This window comes from Physeter macrocephalus, chromosome 8, assembly GCF_002837175.3.
Source record: "Physeter macrocephalus isolate SW-GA chromosome 8, ASM283717v5, whole genome shotgun sequence".
NCBI lineage: Eukaryota > Metazoa > Chordata > Mammalia > Artiodactyla > Physeteridae > Physeter > Physeter macrocephalus.
Genome location: NC_041221.1, coordinates 81,448,996 through 81,469,982, shown reverse-complemented (window position 1 = coordinate 81,469,982; position 20,987 = coordinate 81,448,996). Strand labels below are relative to the sequence as shown.

At 37.2% G+C, this 20,987-nt stretch overlaps 1 protein-coding gene across 6 annotated transcripts in view; it reads right to left on the bottom strand.

The window, feature by feature from the left end:
- Positions 1 to 20,987, bottom strand: part of MSH3 (mutS homolog 3) — a 185,460-nt gene that overhangs the window by 118,545 nt on the left and 45,928 nt on the right. For all 6 annotated transcript variants that reach the window (XR_008618074.1, XM_007113660.3, XM_007113661.3 and 3 more), the window contains exons 9-11: positions 8,472 to 8,584; positions 5,742 to 5,856; positions 251 to 335 (exon numbers count right to left, since the gene is read on the bottom strand). Coding sequence is in view for 5 of the 6 variants with exons in the window: in XM_007113660.3 (XP_007113722.2) it covers positions 251 to 335; positions 5,742 to 5,856; positions 8,472 to 8,584 (313 nt within the window). In the remaining variant the exon portion in view is untranslated. The remainder of the gene's footprint in view (positions 1 to 250; positions 336 to 5,741; positions 5,857 to 8,471; positions 8,585 to 20,987) is intronic.

The window sequence follows — 20,987 nt, the reverse complement described above, 5'->3', positions numbered from 1 at the left end:
CCCCAACATCTTAAAAAAAAAAAAAAAAAAAAAAAAAAGCACAGCTCTATAGCTCCCAATGTAACCCCCAAGTAAGTATTTCATGTATTTGGTCCTCAAAAAAAGTGAGCACTGCAGTTACCAGTAGATGTCAGGCAGAGCTGTCAGCTGAAGACAACACTGTTTTCACCTGCATACCTAAGAACAGACTGCTACCTTATCCCAAATTTTTTTTCAAAACCATTTTGAATCTAATAGGCCTTATGTTTACCTGATTCTGAAGGATTTCCAGGTTCCTTAATGTTGTTCCATTAATTGTCATAAATTCCATTTCACCTGACAACTGTTTAAAATTCCTGTAAAAGAATGAAATATGAGCCATGATGCAAGTGCATAAAGAAATAGAAAAACTAATTTAGGCATTAGAAATACGCCAGTAACATGATTTCCTGTGATAGGAAATCGAACCAAAAGAAGAAAAAAAGAATATTCATTATGAGAGTATCTTCTATCAACGCTGGGCGCTGTTAGGTAAACTGATGTGAAAGGACAGCTGTTGTCACACCAAAACCAAGAACAAGGAAGGGAAGTAATGGTACCAACAATTTTTAAATTTTTTTATATTTCCAGTAACAGAACCAAACATAGTCTTTTATCTTTGGCAGAGCAAATGGTGGTCTCTTCAGGAAAAGCTATGCAATTTGCTAGAAAAATATGTCAGTATACTTAAAAATGTCCTCCTTATTCTTTAGCATGAGATCATCCTGATAAACACTTTAAAAGTTTTTAATCAACATTCCGGTATGTGCAAATGTTATTTACTCTATAATTAAGATCACAAATTAACGTGGCTAATGTTTTAGTAGAGTATAAAACTGAAAAAGTAGAAATTACTTCCTTAAGTTCAAAGAATTCACATTCTCCATATGTCCCTGTAACTATCCCAAACTAGATTAAAAATTCAATAAATTTCAAATAAACTTGACTATTGAGTTCAATGTGATTAATAAATGTATGCACAATTCAAATTTTGTCCTTATTAGTCTGTCATGTTAAAAAGTATATTAATCAATGCATTACTAATCCAGTAATTAATTTCCTTTATAAGCCAGTCCTTTGACATTTCTGTCCACAGAACTTACAGATTTGATGGCTCATTTTCCAAAGCAAGAAAAATAACAGCAAGTCACTAAACTATTTGGAGGGAAAGCATGAGTGTTTGCATCATAAAACTAACCCCACTCATCATGGCTGTAATAAGATGTAAATAAAATCCAGTTTCCTAAGCCAGTTATGGAAGCTAACTTTCATCCAGCAATCTAGAGCCTAAAATCAGAGCCCAAGGAGCCAGTGCTCATTAAGAGATGCCTCCACCTCTAGATGACTCCCACAACTAAGGTTCCAGAGCCCTGAAAAAGAAATAACTTACTGCATATTAGGAATGTTGCCTAGTAACTGAACACTGTCCCCTGGCAGTGTAATTTACCTGCAACAGGTTAGGTTTGACCTAGCTTCCAAAGGATGACTTGTTAATGATTTTTAGAGGGAAGCAACTCCAACACTGATAGTAGGTATGTGTAGGCCATTCTCTCCTTCTTATAACCGTTAACTTAATTTGCCTTGCATTACAGTAATTTATCTTTTTCTGCTATCCTCATAAATAGATCTAAGCTCCTTGGAGGCATGGGTTCTTTGTGTCTTATACATTTTGCAGCACTTGCAGAGCCTAGCAGAAAGTATATGCTCAGCAAAGGTCTGCCATCTTTCTATCGGGAGGCCAGTTTGGGTTTGTTTGGTTTCCTTTGAGTCATAAAGCCCAGAAATGTATGTGAAACACCCAGAGACAGTAATAAAATGTAAAACATTATTTTCAGGAAGAAACAATTAGGAAGTGATTTGCTGTACAGCTGACAGATGTTCACACACCTTCATGGTCAAAGATACAAGTTGGAAGTATTGCTAGCCTGGACTCTGAGTTGCTATCTAACCAGTTCCCATGTGTTTAAAGAAAAGTCATTTACTTCCCCTGTTCTTGACAGGTTTAACCTACACCCTAGGGGTGATTAATGAACACTTGAGTACCTTCATCAGACACAGACTCTCAAAGGATGCTTAGTTGGCATCAAGAACCCACAATTCAGCAGCATTGACATCTGCACTGATCTTAATAAAAGAGATCAACCACTGGGCAATATTAAGTTAGACTGATTCCTATGGAATGATAATTACCAAGCAACTATAAGAACTAACTATGCTTCAGGTTTCCCATATGTTTGTATGATAATGTACTCTGGAGTTCCGACTCTTCCTTACAAATACAAAAGAAACTTCCTTCTGTCAGTGTCTATTTCCATTAGGAATTATATATATACTTTTGAAGTCAGGGTTATATCTGCCAGCATCCTTAGGAATTTGACAGTATATGATCACTGATCAAGCAATTCTTAATTATTTATACTTTTGGAAAAAGCCAAATTTTATGTGCTTTGAAATAAACCTTATAAACAATGCCTGGCTAGCATTCATCCTGAGTGAACTTCCATAGAAATCTTCCAAGTAACATGGGAAAATACTTCATTAATATTTCAGACAACAATAATACAAAGGATGCTTTTTTTTCCCTCAAGTTTTATAAATGGGAGAAAAATGTTCTTGCTGAAAATTGCCAAAGAAATGTAAGATTCTACATCATTCCTATACTACTTAAAGAAAAACAAAACAAAAACAAATCCAATCTTTCTGATTTAGACAAAGGCAGCAAAGGTGTAGACCTTATGTGAAAGATCAACCCCTTACAAAGATTCTATTTAAATACTATTAATATTATTTGAAAATGAAAACAGACAAAAAAAAAAAGACACCCCACCACATTACATATGAAATCTACAGTGGATAATAGTTCTCTATGTAGTTTTCAGAGTTCATACATCCACCATTTGTCTAACCTTTTGATGGTTAATTTATGAATTATAAATTGTATCATATGACAAAAATTCAGTTTTATTGTAGATTCATTTCTAATTTATTTGCAATTAAAACAATTATCTTTGCATTCCTAAATGCTGCCAGTATGCATATTAAAGAAGAAAATAAGAAGGGTATATAACAGATCCCCAACGATTCACTAGGAGAATACATACGACTCAGCATATAGTCATACTCACAGCTATGATTTATTACCATGAAAGGATACCAAGCAAAATCAGAAAAGGGAAAAGGTACATAAGGCAAAGTCCAGAGGAAACCAAGGGCAAGCTTCCAAGAGTCCTCTCTTGGCAACGTCACACAGGATGTACTTAATTTCCTCAGCAGTGAGTTGTGGCAACATGTGTAAAATATCCACCAGAGAAGCTCATTAGAGACTCAGCACCCAGGGTTTTCACTGGGGGCTGCATTCACATAGGCACCTCTTCCCTACCGTGTACCAAAATTCCAGCTCCCAGAAAACAAGCAGGTGTTCAGCATAAACCATACTGTCGGCAGAAACCATTCAGGCACAGTGAGCCATTCTTACCAGAGAATGCTGGAAACCCTCCCCAAAGGCAAAGTCTCAAATGCCAGTCAAGGGTCAAGCTTGCATGTAGGGTTTCCTAAGGATAGTTGTCTCCTCAGGTTTGCCATGTTACTCTTTTCTTGCATCTCTCTTTTCAAATTCTGTTTCTCTTAAAAGTATCTCTGTTGTATTTATTTACTTTTGTATTCCTTCTAGTTTACTCTTTATTCCTAAATTGATCTTTTTCTTTAATATATAGTTTATTCTCAAATCCTATCACCTCATTTCAAATCTTTCCTATTTCTCATCTATTCTCATTTGTCCTTTCACATTTAGCATCATTTCCTTTTAGCTCATTTTGAAGTAGTAAGTTATAGTTTTTATTTAATTTGTAGGCATGTCTTTCTGGCATGTGTTCACTTTCTGTAAGGACATTATCCTGCTCCTTATTCTTTTTTATTATAATTTTATATGGGATTTTAATTTGGTTCTTTTCCCATTGCTAATTTTTAAGTGAAAATTAGTTTTCCAGAAGTTTCAGAACACAGACATTTTTCAGGATAGCTGATGTTACTTTACACATCTCCCTTTTCTGTTGTTTTTTTATGGTGTTCAATCATAGCACCTCACTTCTGCTTTCATTCGTAAAAGATTAAATGCATGAGTACTGTCCTTTAACCACAACTAGAAAATTATACAAATATATATATACACACACATACACACTATATATATGTGTATATATATATACATATATATACATACATATACATATATATATACATTTAAAACTGTTTTCGGGCAGTTGGACATCAGGCAGCATAGAACTGTGATCCCTGAGAGAAGAAAAACAAAAGAGGTAAACACTATGACTAACTCCTTGGAGAGACCAAGGAAAGTAGAATTTGTGAGACAGAATACCAGAGATGACAGAGCTGCATACAGAGATATGCAGAGGGTCCCCTCAAAGTCTTTGGCCAAGCACTGATCCTTAAATATGTGGAGGACCTCACATGAGATCAGGGAAAGAACCACAAGAAACAGTAGGATGAACAAGGGTTCACATAGGGCTTAGAATAGTTTGCTCTCCGACTAAAGAGAGTAGAAATACCTCAAAATACTTAGGGCATTGGGTAGAAGTCTTGGAAGTGTATTGCTTTCAGGGTGGGATTAAAATAGACACAGACAAGGATTTCCCAATCTTGGTACTAAATGATATTTTACTGAGATAGCTCCTATCTGTCCACCCCACCTCTGCAGAAGAGGAAGCAGCTTACTTATCCAGGATCGATATGATATAGGGTAATTCTTCACAGAGCCAAAGATAAGGGGCTAGTGAAGGTAGAATATGGAAAGGCAAGAAAATTATTCTGTTACCCTTTTTTTATTCCACTGGCTTTTAAACTAGCATTTTCCTAGAATGTCAATTGCCAGCTTTTAAATCTCTCAACTCTACAAAGTTAATCACTCTTTCAAAAAGCTGTCTATAAGGGGCTTCCCTGGTGGCGCAGTGGTTAAGAATCCACCTGCCAATGCAGGGGACACGGGTTCGAGCCCTGGTCCGGGAAGATCCCACATGCCGCGGAGCTACTAAGCCCGTGCGCTACAACTACTGAGCCTGCACTCTACAGCCCGCAGGCCACAACTACTGAGCCCATGCGCCACAACCACTGAAGCCTGTGTGCCTAGAGTCCGTGCTCCACAACAAGCCCGCACGCTGCAACAAAGAGTAGCCCCCGCTCGCCACAACCAGAGAAAGCCCACGTGCAGCAACAAAGACCCAGTGCAGCCAAAAATAAATAAATTTAAAAAAAAAAAGCTGTCTATGTTAGTAGCTGTCCTCTTTATCTTCAACTTTATGGTCTGTGAAATAAGAATTGAAACCAAGAATAAGAAAGGTGATGAAGTTTTATGAATGCTTTTCAATACCACTTCTTAATACTACTTCTCAATTAACTGTGCATTAGTATAAAGCACAGTTTTATATTACAGTGTTGTAGTCAACACTATAATACATTCAATAGCTATCATGAATACAAATTGAAAGAATTCTTAAGCTTTCTTTTAATTTATGTCAATTAATATTTTTAATAATCTTCAGCAACAATACCACACAACTCATTCTGGCCCCAGAATATTCTATCCAGAGCAGGTAAACTTCTTAACTAGTACTTACCAAAATTCAATTCAACAGTACTTACGAAATTCAATTTAAGAAATGTTTTTTAACATAACACCACCCTTTTTTTATTTTTGAGAAATCACTTACTTGGGTTTGGAAAGCACCTTTTCCAAGTTAAACTCTTTCAGATATCTTATTATGGCAGCCAAAGAGCAAATCACAGGCTTTTCCAAGTTAATGATGCCAGAAAAACTTTGAGAACCTAAAAAAACAGAATATACACCTTCATTAAAGTTATTCATTATTAAAAACAAACATTAAGTTAAATAAAATTTAGTTATGATTTTTGACATAATAATTTAGACCGTTATCTCCTAAAATTACCCTTTGGAAAAATACAGAAGTTTACAAATACCTAGGGTATGGAAAAAAGGGCATTTTCTGATGGTGGATGACCCTTTTTTGGAGAGCAACAGAGCAACTATTTTCAAAGTGTAAAATGCTCATCCCCTTTGACCCAGAAATACTCCAAAATGCTTGTTAAAGATGTGTATACCAGAAAGTGAGTTGAAAAATCTTTTCTAGTAGTTTCTGCTTTATAACAAAGTCAATCAGCTATACATATACATATATCCCCATATCTCTTCCCTCTTAAAAAATGAGACACAACCTAAATGAACAAAAATAAGGTATTACTTAAATAAATTTCAGTACATCCAGATTATTATGCCCCTACTAATGGAAATGGCTTTCCATCTGGTCTCCCACCTTTACCCCTGTGCCCTATAGGGTATCCTTAACAGAGCAGCCAAAGGAATCCTTTTTAAAATGTACGTCACATAACTGGATTACTGTGCTTATAAATCCTCCAACATTTCCCAACTCACTGAGAGAAGCAGCACAAGTTCGTACAGGGTCTAAAAGTCCCTACACAACCTGCCTTCCATCTCCTTTTATCTCTGAGCTCACCTCCTAATAGTCTCCCCCTTAGTTACTCTGTCCCAGCACCCAGGCTCCTTGATATTCTTTCAACACACCAAGCACTTAAGATATGTTGTACTTACTGTTGTCTCTGCCTGAAACACTGTTCCTTCACATGTCCATGTGGTTTTCCCCCTTAACTCCTTTAATCTTTGTTCAAATCTTTGTTCAATTGCCACATTCTCAGTGTGGCCTTCCTTCACCACTCTACTTAAAAATTCACCTCTTCCCTGCCTTTCTGTATAGTACTCATCACCTTTAAACACTATTTTATTGTACACCTCCCCCTATTAGACTGTAAACTCCAGAAGGACAGGAATTTTTGTCTGTTTAATTCCTTACAGTACGTAAAATACCTCCAACAGGCATTCAATAAAAATTAGTTGAAAGAATAAATACAAGTTATATTAAACAAATACATAGAAATATGTATGTTTATGTGTAGATGTGTACATCAAAAAATTCTTAAGGATTTGAGGGGAAGGACTTGTACTTTTTTCCTTACACACAACTATGTTTTAACTTTTTTTGAAGTAGGTATTTATAACCTTTAGAAAAAATTACAAGATATCCTCTACAAATTTGTAATATAAAATACATTACTTTCAACTATAGCTTTTTATAAAACCAAGGTGTAAATGACGAGTTACCAAAACTCTTTTCCCTTCTACTGAGAATTTCATCTTTTAACCATCTAGCTCTGTTCCCCAGGAAACCTGACAAAGATGAAGTGCCATTGTGTTATGAGGTAGCATTGCGTATGGTAAAAATGACCTGAAATCAGTAAACTGCATCTGAACTAGGGGAAATTATAAATACCAGACTCCAGAATTTTGGCCTTCCTTGAGTACACTGACTCTTTGAACTTGGCATGTCCTTTGGAGAAAGTCCAGCAAGAGATAAGGTTTCCTATAGGGCATGGGGCTTCTAAGCCAGGGCAGATCATGCATCCCCCTGATGAAAGTCTGCTTTCTTTGCAACTGAGCAGTCACTAAAGGAGGGAGGGGATTTTATGCGCCCAATGACTCTGTGGACTGCTGCAAAGACTGCTGAGGACTCCTCCCACTAAGAGGAACAGCATCCTGTTGGCAAACTGGATTTTCTGTCCTATATCCTTCTAAGTGAATCTGATGCCAAGAGTGGCTTATGATAGTTTCATGACTTAGTCTTGTCTTTAGTTGAACATAAGATGATGATCCCTTGGTGATATCTTGGACTGCCATTATAAGTGGGTTACACTCTCAGACACTTGATTCAATTTGGTCAAGACACCATGAGATTAAAAGGGATAGGGAAAGAAATGCCAACAAGACATTGATGCCTAAGAGGGAGCTGGGGGAGGCTGGTCTAACAGTGAAAGCTCTGCAGCTTGTGATAGGGCATAAAATTGGATCTTAGCATAAGCTGGACTGGCAGGAATGAGGGGTACAGACCAAATCAAACAGATACTTGGCTGAGAAAATGTGAATTAGACAAACAATGGTAATCCAACATATTAAGACCCTGTCACTAATGTTCTGGTATTTTAATTCTGGCCATCAATTTTTGGAAATGCTAGCCTTCATTAGGAGATTTACCCAGACATTTTATAAAATTGCAGGAAAATCATGGGCTATCTTTTAAAGGAAGCAAAAAGGAAGGTTCTTCAGTAACTAACTTGTTACACTCCAATGAATATGTCAAAAACATCAAGTTACTAAATGGTCATAATTACAAAGAAGCAGCTGCAGTTGTGCTTCTGATGAGTACAAGAACAGTGAACTCTTCCCTCTACTTCCAGTTATTAATCAATAACTATCTAGTTTCCATTAGAGTTTAAGTCAAACTTGCACCTTTATCCAAATCTCAACTCAGTTAAATTTGAGGACACATGGCTAACATGTATAAAATATTTACCTTTACCGTCAACTACGTCTTTTGCATAAAATTCTGTAACCTCTTGGAAAGCGTGGCTGTATTCAAAATACATGTTATCCATCCTTTCTACTCGAATTCTGTCATCCCGCACGCTGAAAGAAAAAAATGCAAAATTAAAAAATTAATTATCCATAATCTTGCACTAACTGTATTTAGGCCTTGACCTGACCAAAATAAATAAGACTCATTCCTTATTCTCTCCCAAGTTGAAAAAAAAGAGAAAAAGAGCTAAGGTTTCCCTGTCAAAAGGCTGCATTTCATAAAATATTATTACTTTTACTACTGGTATTTTATATCACCTAGCACACTGTGAGTACTTTATATATATTGTTATTAAGAACTCATTAAAATCAAGGTCAGTTACTTTAATAAACACAAAAGGGAAAAAAATGGAAAAGCATCCATTTAATTGCATCAATTGTTGAAATCCACTAGAAACAAAATACATCATTAATTTCTTTGAAGTGGCATCTTTGGTTGGCACTATGCTAACAAGTCCATTTCTTCTACCACAGCCTCCAGTCAAACATAGTAAATTCCCCTTAAGTCAACTCTCACTCTTTCTACAAGTGGTTCTACACTTTTAAAAAATATGCATATATGTGTGTGTGTATATACATAAATGATCATGTAAGTACATAAACAAAATCATCAAATCATCATCCATGCTAGTAGTGCATCACTGTCTTTTCCATTTTCTAGTTTGCTTGACTCCCCATTCCCCTCCCCTCCCCTCCTCTCCTTTCCTAGTCACCTCACTCCCAACCCCTGTTAACAGCCTAGGATGAATCCTTCCTCATCTTTTTCATGTTCATATGGTCATATGTAAGTATGTCACATACACCTACTCATACATGCATTGTTTTATAAAAAGGGGATGACTTTATACAAACTTCCCTGCATCTTCTTTTCTTCACTAAATAATAACTCTTGGAAATCCCTCCATATAAAGTGACCTAGCTACAACTCACTCTTTTTAATGGCTGAAAAATATTTGATAGTATGTAAAAGCCATAATTTATTCCACCATTTCTTTACTATTGGACATTCACTTGATGTTAACATTTTGCCACATGTTGCTTTAGAATATTTTTATCTAAAAAAAAAATTACAGATACAGGTGTATCCTGCACACGTCCCTCTTCAGTCATATTCATCTACGACCTTCAGAGGTAAACACAACCTTCAATTTGGTGTATATTAGCACCATGTATGTTTTTATACTTTACAATATATTTTAGCATCTTTACACAATACGCTGTATCATTTCATGTTTTAAATTCATATAAGCAGTACTTTATTACACCTATCCTTCTACAACTTGCTTTCGCACTCAGAATTATATTTCTAAAATTTATACATGAAAATGGACATTTTTTTTAACATCTTTATTGGAGTATAATTGCTTTACAATGGTGTGTTAGTTTCTGCTATATAACAAAGTGAATCAGCTATATGTATACATATATCCCCATATCCCCTCCCTCTTGCGTCTCCCTCCCACCCTTCCCTATCCCACCCCTCTAAGTGGTCACAAAGCACTGAGCTGATCTCCCTGTGCTATGCGGCTGCTTCCCACTAGCTATCTTATTTTACATTTGGCAGTCATACAGTATCTGTTTTTCTCTTTCTGACTTACTTCACTCTGTATGACAGTGTCTAGGTCCATCCACCTCACTACAAATAGCTCAATTTTGTTTCTTCGTATCTGTTTTTAAATTTTCAATTATTTCTTATTTTTGAGTAAATTTTTAAGATTTGCTTTTCAAATTTAATTCACCTGAATTTATTTTGGAGGATGGTGTGAAGGTAGAAATACACTTTTATTTTCCATATGATTATCAATTAAGGATCAAGCACCATTATAAAACATTCCATCTTTTCCTACTAATTTAGAATGCTGCCTCCACATTTCTATATACGTGTGACCCTGTTTCTGGCTTCTATCCTATTCCACTGATCTTTTTGTCTATCTCTGTATCAGGACCACAGTATTGTAATTTCCATGGCTTGGTATCAATATCTGTGGCAAGGCCCCTACCTTGCTTTTCAAGATTGTCTTGGCTATTCTTGGGCTTTTGAATTTCTTTAGAAATTTTAGGTTCATTTTGTCAAGTTTCACAAAAACCTTATTGGGCTTTTGACTGGATTTGCAATGAATTAATTTAGAGAGATATGATATCTTAACAAATCAAGATATCCTATTATTAAAGATGGCATATTATCTCTATTTATTCATGTCTTTCATACCTAACAATAATGTTCTGTAATTTTCTCCAGGTTATATATATCTTTGGTTGTGCTTACTCTTAGATATAGTATAGATTAATACTACTGTGAAGGGTATCTTTTCTTCTATTACATTGACTAAAAGCTTATCACCGGTGTACATGAATCTAAATTTTTATATGTAGCAACAATGCTAAACACTTTTTTCCTGTATTGTCTATGTATGAATTAATATCATCTTCAAGAAGAAAATTTCTATTTTTCATTTCTTTTTCCTGCTTCACTACACTACTGGCTAAGACCTTCAGGGCTGTGTTGAACAAAGGTAAGGCTAACAGCCATCCTTTGTTTTCTTACTGATACTAATGGGAATGCTTCCAAAGTTTCGACTCTTAAATATGATTTTTACTAATGGGTTTTGGAATAAATGACGTATTAGCCCGAGGTCTGGTAAGTTTCCCAGTTTTTGCAAGAATAAAAAAATTAGTCATAAAGGATTACTGAATCTTAGCTAATGCTCTTTCTATAGGTATTAAAATAATCATATTGTTTCCTCTCACTTAATCTGGTAAGATACTATTCATATTTTCTGATGCTGAATGATCTTTGCATTCCTAGAATATATTATACTTGTCATGATGTTCTGCATTGCTTAAATAAAGTTATAAATTTGATTTCTTAGTGTTTTTCTTTTCCCCCAGAAAATCTGTGCCAGCATACCTAGCTCCAAAGGCTTTTTCTGTTCTACTGCAAGACTAGACAGGCATAAGCTGCTTCAGGAAGAAATCTAAGAGGGAGGATTTTCTCCCATCTGTAATGCTGAAGAGGATTTTTCCACCTTAATCCAATGGAGAGAGTATCAGACTAACTATTGCAAATCGCTTATCAATTTTTATCTTCCTGTAGACACCCTTAATACCTGGATTTTTAGAAGCCTACTGTAAAGCTATTTAGTAACTCAAAAAGCAATGAATGACCTTAGGTGAGTTCCACAATGCTTTTGTACAAGTTCCTAGAGTGAACACACGAGGCAGCTGGTAACTCAATTACTGTTCTAATATTTTGTTTGAGAAGCAGATAAGGATTTAGAAACACATTAATTTTGATAAAGATGGACTTGCCAGTTACCCGTGAGGCTTTCATGGAAGCCTCAAGGGATCGAACCCATGTCCCCTGCATTGTAAGGTGGATTCTTTAGCACTGGACCACCAGGGAAGTCCCAAGATTTCTAATTTTAAAAAATCCTTTTCATATGTTACATGCCTCTGTGTTGCCAAATATATTGTTTTTGAAAAATTAAGTGGCAATAAAACTCTCAACAAGTGTGGAACCTACACTAAAAAAAGGGGGAACTTTAGACCCAGTAATGTCAACTTGGACATAAAATTGGTGATTCTCTGGTGCTGAGTAGCAAACTACCTACAAAGATTTTGATAATGTTTAATTGTGACCAAATGTCAACTTACCAATTTATGATCTATGCTGACTTTTGAAACTATAATTTTTATAGATAAAAAGAGCCTTGCTTGGGCTTCCCTGGTGGCGCAGTGGTTGCGCGTCAGCCTGCCGATGCAGGGGAACCGGGTTCGCGCCCCGGTCTGGGAGGATCCCACATGCCGCGGAGCAGCTGGGCCCATGAGCCATGGCCACTGAGCCTGCGTGTCCGGAGCCTGTGCTCCGCAACGGGAGAGGCCACAACAGGGGGAGGCCCGCATACCACAAAAAAAAAAAAAAAAGAGCCTTGCTAAAGGCTGACAATCTACTCTAGGAAAACCCAAGGCCTCTTCTGACAGTGTACTTACTGATAATAATAATACGGATTGAGTTCCAAGCTTGCTGAGTGATAAATTCTTTCCTCTGAGGACAGAATGCAAGAGATCGAGATTGAATAAAACAGGCTATGTAACATAGTTACAATGCCTCTGTATCAGAATTAGGATGAAATTCATTAATTTATTACTTCTTATAATAGGAAATCATCACTTTCTTAGAAGACTGAGGGCATTATGTCAAATTATAAAGACAACCACTAGAATGAAAATATCAGAATAACCCCAGAAGAACAGCAAGGAAAACAGACCATATAGTGGAAGATTCTTTAAGATATAAAAATAGAAAACTGAATATGGACAAACTAATATAAAATATATCTACCATAATGACAAATGTAAATGGGCTAAACTCACTTATTTAAAGAAAATTAACCTTGGATTGGATTACAAAAGAAGAAAAACTGGGACTTCCCTGGTGGCACCGTGGTTAAGAATCTGCCTGCCAATGCAGCGGACACAGGTTCAAGCCCTGGTCCGGGAAGATCCCACATACCGCGGAGCAACTAAGCCCATGCACCACAAATACTGAACCTGCACTCTGGAGCCCACAAGCCACAACTACTGAAGCCCGCACACCCAGAGCCCATGCTCCGCCACAAGAGAAGCCACCACAATGAGAAGCCCATGCACCACAACGAAGAGTAGCCCCTAATGCTGAATACTAGTGGTCATAGTAACTACTCTTGTTATTCTTCTGACTTTTTTGGGTCTATTACTAGTGCTTGCTATTGTTTCACTTGTATAATCTTACACAGTATAGAAGTTTCCTGAAGCATTGCTGTCATTTTTGGTGTTGTCTTGTAATTAATAATGGATGAATGGATGTTGAATTTTATCAAAATACTTTTCACATCTGTCTAGATGATCATATATTTTTCTCCTCTACCTTACTAATGTGATGGGTTATATTATTAGATTTCTTTATGTTGAACTGTTTTTATATTCTTCAGCTAAGGCATCACACTATCTTGTATTTATCCTTTTTAGTACACTGATGGATTCTGTTTGCTAACATTTAATTTTGGAGATTGATTATATGATTTACACCTTAAAAAAAAAGAGTAGCCCCTCCTTCTTGCCCACACAGCAATGAAGACCCAAGGCAACCATAAATAAATAAATAAATAAATAAATAAATTTATTTTAAAAAGAAAATGAAAAACTTTCTACACTACCAATAGGAGCAAAACTTAAAGTAATTCAGAAAGGTTAGAAAGAAAAGGTTGGCTGGAAAAAAATTGCCCAGATGAATATATTAGGCTAGTGCAAATAAAAAGAAAGCATGGGACAAGATTTTCTTATCAAGCAAGATAAAATTCAGGACAAAAAGCATTATAACAAGACAAAGAGAGGTACTTAATGATAAAAAGGACAAGATGGAAGAAAAGCTTTTCATCCAATAGCCTTATAAGAGTTTTAGATTTTTGAACCATTGGAATATACTACTTATTCAAAAAATAAAATTATTTCTTTAGAAGAGAGAAAGAGGGCTTCCCTGGTGGTGCAGTGGTTGAGAGTCTGCCTGCCAATGCAGGGGACACGGGTTCGAGTCCTGGTCTGGGAGGATCCCACATGCCGCGGAGCAACTAGGCCCGTGAGCCACAACTACTGAGCCTGTGCGTCTGGAGCCTGTGCTCCTTAAGAGAGGCTGCGATAGTGAAAGGCCTGCGCAGCGCAATGAAGAGTGGCCCCCACTTGCCACAAGTAGAGAAAAGCCCTCACACAGAAACGAAGACCCAGCACAGCCATAAATAAATAAATAAATAAATAGCTAAAACTATAAAGCTTCTAGAAAAATATGGAGGAATACGTCTATGAACTTGGTATAGGCACAGATTTCTTAGGAATTAAAAAAAAAAGAGAAGAGAGAAAGAAAAAGGAAAGAGTGGATTACAGGATTTACACAGGAGCTCCCAGGAGAAGATGTTTGTCCACTTCCCTGGACTTAAACCTGGTAGGCTAGGAGTCCAGGAAACGGAATGGCTGCAACCTTCTTGCTACCTTGTGGAACGTACGAGGGCAAATGCCAGAGAGAGAGACAAAGGAGAAGAGCCCCTAAATCCATCCATGCCCAATTCCAGCCTACCTTCAAGCTTTTCACTTACATGAGCCAATATGTTCATTTTTAACTTTTAAAAATTCAATAAGAACTCACTATAAAGTATACAGTTTTCAGAAAGCAAAAAAGGAGTCTTTGCTGTCCAGAGAAGGAAGTGGACACAATCACACAGACAGCATCTTAGAAAGATGGCAACGTCTACTGTTGGCCAGATGGGCAATAGTGAACTGAGGTAAGAAAGACCCAGTTTGATTTCAGCTGGTGAGCCTGCTTCAGACCAAACCAAGAGGGAGACAGAGTACAAGTCAGAAACTGTAGAGACCAGGAAGCCCCCGGCCCCCACTACACACACACTTTCCCACCAAGCAGAGATAAAGGGACCTTAGACAAGTTACCACTGGGGGCTAGAAATTAAAAGCAGATTTAGGGCAAGCCCCCACAGGGTTAGAAAGACCCGAAGTAAGGAAACACTAGGACCTAGCCCCAGAGGACAGGCCTGTTGGGGAGCCAGAAGAAGAACTGAGAATCTCCTCACTGACTATGCAAACTCCATGGGGCCTCAGAAAGAGGAGGCCTAAGGCCCAGGAAGTAACCAAGGCCTGCACGAATGGCAGCTCTGCCTGCTGTTCAAAAGACTAAGACAGGAGGTCTTATCTTATCTTACCTTATCTTAAGGTAAGAAGTGTACACTAGGTAAACTCATGTCTTTCTAAAATTTTCTCTAGCTTTTGATTTTACTTTTTCTTTTATAGTAGTTGTTACTTTAAGGAAAAAAAAAAAGGTAACACTCCAACAAAAAGTTGCTCATCTGTCTGGAAATTGCTAACCTGACAGGGAAGTACTTCTATCCGCAATGAGTCAGGAAAACTAAGAGGATTAGAGTGCTCAAACTTGGGGAACCAGGGGGAAGAGAAAAACGAAGGGGGAGGGAATGGAGGCAGAAAGCCCAAGGGCCTAGAGAAGGCATCATTTTTGCCTATAGTCATAACCTCCCAGCTCTTCTTCCCTGAGCCTGGAAATCTTCTCTAAGGATGAACTCCCTTGGAACAATATTTTAAAACCTCCATCCTTTCTTAATCTTTCAGTCCATCCCAATCCTGGGTCTTTTTGCCACCCATTTCCACATACCATACCCCCAGCCCTGTGCACATATTCTTATTAACAAGCCAGCCAAGACTCACTTCCTCTAAGACGCTTTCCCAGAAGAATAACCACATGCTAGGATGGCCTGTGCTTTCTACTGGATATGTGGGACTGCAGTTTGTAAAGTAATACCTTCAGAAATAAAGCTACTTTGTTTGAAGCACACATGCTTTTTGTCAGGAATTTTACTGCCAGAGATAGAAATACAAACTGTAATATGCATTATAAAGGAATGAAAGTTTCATGGAATATTAACCAAAATAATGTCAACTGTGCTATAAAACATGACTCCTTTTGAAGTCCAGAAGCAGAGGTGAAAGAAGGGAATGGTTGCTTCTTTGTGTGTTTTTACTGAGAAGCCATATAATGGAGTGGTTCAGAGCCTATGCTTCAGAGCCAGGAAGTCTGGATCAAATCCCAGTTCTGCCACTTAGTAGTTGGATAACCCCAGACTTAACAGCTCTCTGCCTCAGTTTCCTGGAAATCTGTATTTAAAGAATAGTAGCTCCCTCACAGGGGGTTTGTGAAGATTAAATTAGTCAATAAATATTATAAAGCCCCTAGAATAGTGTCTAATACATAGTGTTAGTTATTGCTGTTATTATTAACATTATTACTGCTACATAAGAATGAAAGATAGGAATAGTCATGTGCTCAAAGGAAAAGGGAAAAAAGGGAGAGCGCTTTAGAATAGATGAAATTGGGCAGGACAGGCACAAAGGAAAGAACACATCAGCAATGAAAAATATTCTCAGTAGCTACCAAGATGTGTCTCTAACGGTACCTTTTTCACTCCAGAGGAGCACAGGATGAAGATGAGGAAAAGCTAATGTGGGATTTCAGAAACCACCACCCCTCCCAAAAATAGCAACTCACCTACTTCTGATGCTTGAAATGCCTTTAAATAGACACAAAGCATTTTCATTTCACAGGTAGAAACAAAAGAAGTCACTCAAAGGTCACTTAAATAGCAGTCTTCAAAGATGACAAAACAAAAGATACAGGTTAATTTTAAAGTTTACCTTTAGAAAAATTAACAAAAGTTGCTAAACTCTAAAACCAATTACCTAGACATGTACACACTACTATACATAGATAACTAATAAGGACCTACTGTATAGCACAGGGAATACTACTCAATACTCTGTAATGACCCATATGGGAAAAGAATCTATGGGTTGGCCAAAAAGTTCCTTCAGTTTTTAAGTAAAAATAAAAGACATTTTTCATTTTCACCAAGAACTTTATTGAACAACGTATTCACCGTTTTGTTCCACTGACTTCTGCCATTTTTCAGGCAACTTCATAATTCCATCTTCCCAAAACTTTTTATCTTTTTGAGCAAAGAACTGTTCCAGGTGCCTTTTATAGTCTTCCAGGGAATTGAAATTTTTTTTCCAATAAGAGAATATTGTAGAGACCGAAATAAATGGAAATCTGAAGGTGCAATGTCTGGTGAATACGGTGGATGAATCAGAACTCTCCAGCCAATCCGTAACAGTTTTTGCCTGGTCATCAAAGAAACATGTGGTCTTGCGTTATCCTGATGGAAGATTACGCGTTTTCTGTTGACTAATTCTGGACACTTTTCATAGAGTGCTGCTTTCAGTTGGTCTAACTGGGAGCAGTACTTGTTGGAATTAATAGTTTGGTTTTCCGGAAGGAGCTCATAATAGAGGACTCCCTTCCAATCCCACCACATACATGATACACCACCTTCTTTGGATGAAGACTGTCGTTTGGTGTGGTTGGTGGTGGTTCATTTCGCTTGCCCCACTATTAACGTAACCAAGCTGGTGCAAATGATTTTCAATGCTTGATTTGGATATTTTGATTATGTCGGCTATCTGCTGTGTGGTATAACATTGATTGTTCTCAATTAATGTCTCAATTTGATCGCTATCAACTTCAATTGGTCTACCCAACAGCGGACCATCGTCCAGCGAGAAACCATCAGCACGAAACTTCGCAAACCACTTCTGACATGTTCAATCAGTCACAGTACCAAAACCCAAATGTTCAGCAAGTGAATGGATAAACAAGTTTTGTAGCAATTCTACTGAACAATAAAAAGGAACAAACTACCGATACACTCAAAGCATGGGTGAATTTCACAGGCATTATGCTGAAAGGGGCTGGACGTGAAAGAGTACATACTGTAATGATTCCAACTATGTGAAATTCTGTAACAGTCGAATCAGGTCAGTATTTGTTTGGAGTAGGAGGTGGACATGGGGAGAAAAATGACTGCAAAGAGGCACAGGGAACTTTCTGGGAAGATGGCAATGTTCTATATCTTAATTGGAGTGGTGGTTATATTGATGTATATATTTATCAAAATTGATTTGACTCATACACTTAAAATGTGTAAATTGTATTGCATGTAAATTATACTTAAGGTTGATTAAAAATTAAAGCTTTATTCCAAAAAAAATTAAAGCTTTATATATTTGCCATATATAATTTATAGCTGAAAATTTCCTATTAAAAAATCTGAACATTTTGGTACAGATGAACCGGTTTGCAGGGCAGAAATTGAGACACAGATGTAGAGAACAAACATATGGACACCAAGGGGGGAAAGCAGGGTGGTGGGGGTGGTGGTGTGATGAATTGGGAGATTGGGATTGACATGTATACACTGATGCATATAAAATGGATAACTAATAAGAACCTGCTGTATAAGAAATAATAAAATTCAAAAAAAAAATCTGAACATTTAGACCAACAAATTCCTGTGCCAGTGTGTATTTCAAATACATTTTTGGAATAAGATTCTAATTCAAGTATTTATTCAGCAAAAAGCAATGGTGCAGAGAAGTATCTTATTTTGAAGAAAAACATTTAACTTCAAAAAGTACATTTCAGGGCTTCCCTGGTAGCGCGGTGGTTGAGAGTCTGCCTGCCGATGCAGGAGACACAGGTTCGTGCCCCGGTCCGGGAGGATCCCACATGCCACGGAGCGGCTGGGCCCGTGAGCCATGGCCCCTGAGCCTGCGCGTCCGGAGCCTGTGCTCCGCAGAGGGAGAGGCCACAACAGTTAGAGGCCCGCGTGCCGCAAAAAAAAAAAAAGAAAAAAAGAAAAAAGTACATTCCATATTTATATGCTTTGAGATGATTATAGTTTAAATGTCATCCACTATTTCACATACACACAATCATCCTAACAGGAAGCAAATTTTTACAAAATAATTTACGCTTCCTGTGGTTCAAAGACATTTTTGTTAATCACAAAAATCACAAAATCTTTACCTGACATTATATGCCCTCGAGAAAAAGCAAAAGAAATCCTACTTTTCTGAGTCTTATATAATCCTGAAGAGAATGATCAGCATTAAAACATTCTCAGCTTAGTGGAAATTCATCTCAAACATTTTTTTCATGCATGATTAAAAGCATTCTCTCAGTGACAGACACAAAATCAAGACCATTTCACTCGGATCATATGCCTTTGAGTTCATTAACAAGCTTGAGCCTGCCTCAGACAACTTAAAATAACCAATCTTCCTAAACTGATATTTTTCTCTACAAATAACGAACTCTGATATTATCCCAAGAAACAGCTGCTTCAAAAAAAATAATAAAATCAACAAACTGACAATCTGGAATTCATAGTACATGAATAACTAACTGATGTTTCCTTTTCAATTCAACAAATCTTCACTATAGGAATAAATGGAAAAAAGGAGTTCCTTGCTGTGTGTTATGGGCTGAATTATGTCCTCCTAAAATCCCTATGTGGAACTCCTAACCCCCAGTACCTCAGAATGTGACTTTTTTTGAAGACAGAGTGCTTACAGAGGTCATCAAGTTGAAGCGAGGTCATTAGGGTGGGCCCTAGTTCAATATGACTGGTGTCCCTATGAAAAGGGGAAATCTGGACACAAACACACACAAAAGGAAGACTATATAAAGAAACATAGGAAGAAGATGGCCATCTATGAGCCAAGGAGATAGGCCTGGGAGAGCCTTCCCTCACAGCCCTGAGAAGGAACCAACCCTGCTGGAACCTTGATTTTGGATTTCTAGCCTCCAGAAGTATAAAACAATATATTTCTGCTTTTTAAGCCACCCAGTCTGTGGTACTTTGTTACATCAATCCTAGAAAACTAATACAACCCTACTAAAGGGATCAGTATCTATTTAGAGATGCTTATAAACAAATCACTAAAATACCAAGTAGATTGAAAAGAATGCCTGTGGTAGTATCTGCAAATTTCAAGAGTGTAAATAGTCTCACCGTGGCTGATTTTAAGCTATCAAAGCTTACCTGAAAGAAAATTCCATGGAAATATAACCATCCATTCTCACAAGCCACTACAAGCCAAATCTAGCACAGAGTAAAAACCCAGGCATCAGTATTTAATACACAGGCGATTTCAATGTACAGCCAAGGCTAGAATCCCAACTGAAAACTGCAGGACAGCTTCATAAAAGCAAAAAGACTGTTAAAATACAGACTATTTTAGAAGACAGATGAGGAGAAAACACACCACACCACATAAGAATAGCTTAAGAATGGCAAAAAAAAACAAGTGAAGAATGAAAAAAAGAGCTAATATTTACTGAGCACTTACTATGTTCTATGCACTGTTTTAAACCCATTATATGTTTTAACTATCTTAATCCTCACTACTACTCTGTGAAAAAGTTCCATTATTATATACCTGGTTTTGTATAAGAAAACAGAGCCACGGAGAGGTTAATAAGATCCACAGCTAAAAAATGAAAACAAAAACAAAAAACCAAGGAAGCTAGGATTCAAACACAGGTTGTCTCTCTGTACTCAGACCACTGTCCTGTGCCATCTTTCGTTGTACATGACATGTCTAGAACACAGCAATTAGTCTAGTGCAACTAGAGCCCAGAGAAAGGGACAAGGGACTAGACAGGAGAAAGTGTGCCATACTCCTGGCTTCATGTTACCTTACTTAAGCAATGGGTTTTCAACTCAAACTCTTGTAAAATCAATCAATTTAACCTTCTTGCATAACTTGTTTAAATACATCCAATCAAATAGAAAAGTCTGGAAGTGAAAATCTATCTGTAAAACAAAATCACCACCTCTTTATTTATATGTGAAAATACGATTTAGACACAAGGATTGTTTAGCAGGCAACAAGCACCTGTCATCACTCAGGAGCAATCAGCGTGGCCTAGAGCCTCGGAGAAGGAATGCAGGAAAATCATACACACTCCCTAAGTCACAAAGAGAATTCTGGAAGATGAGGC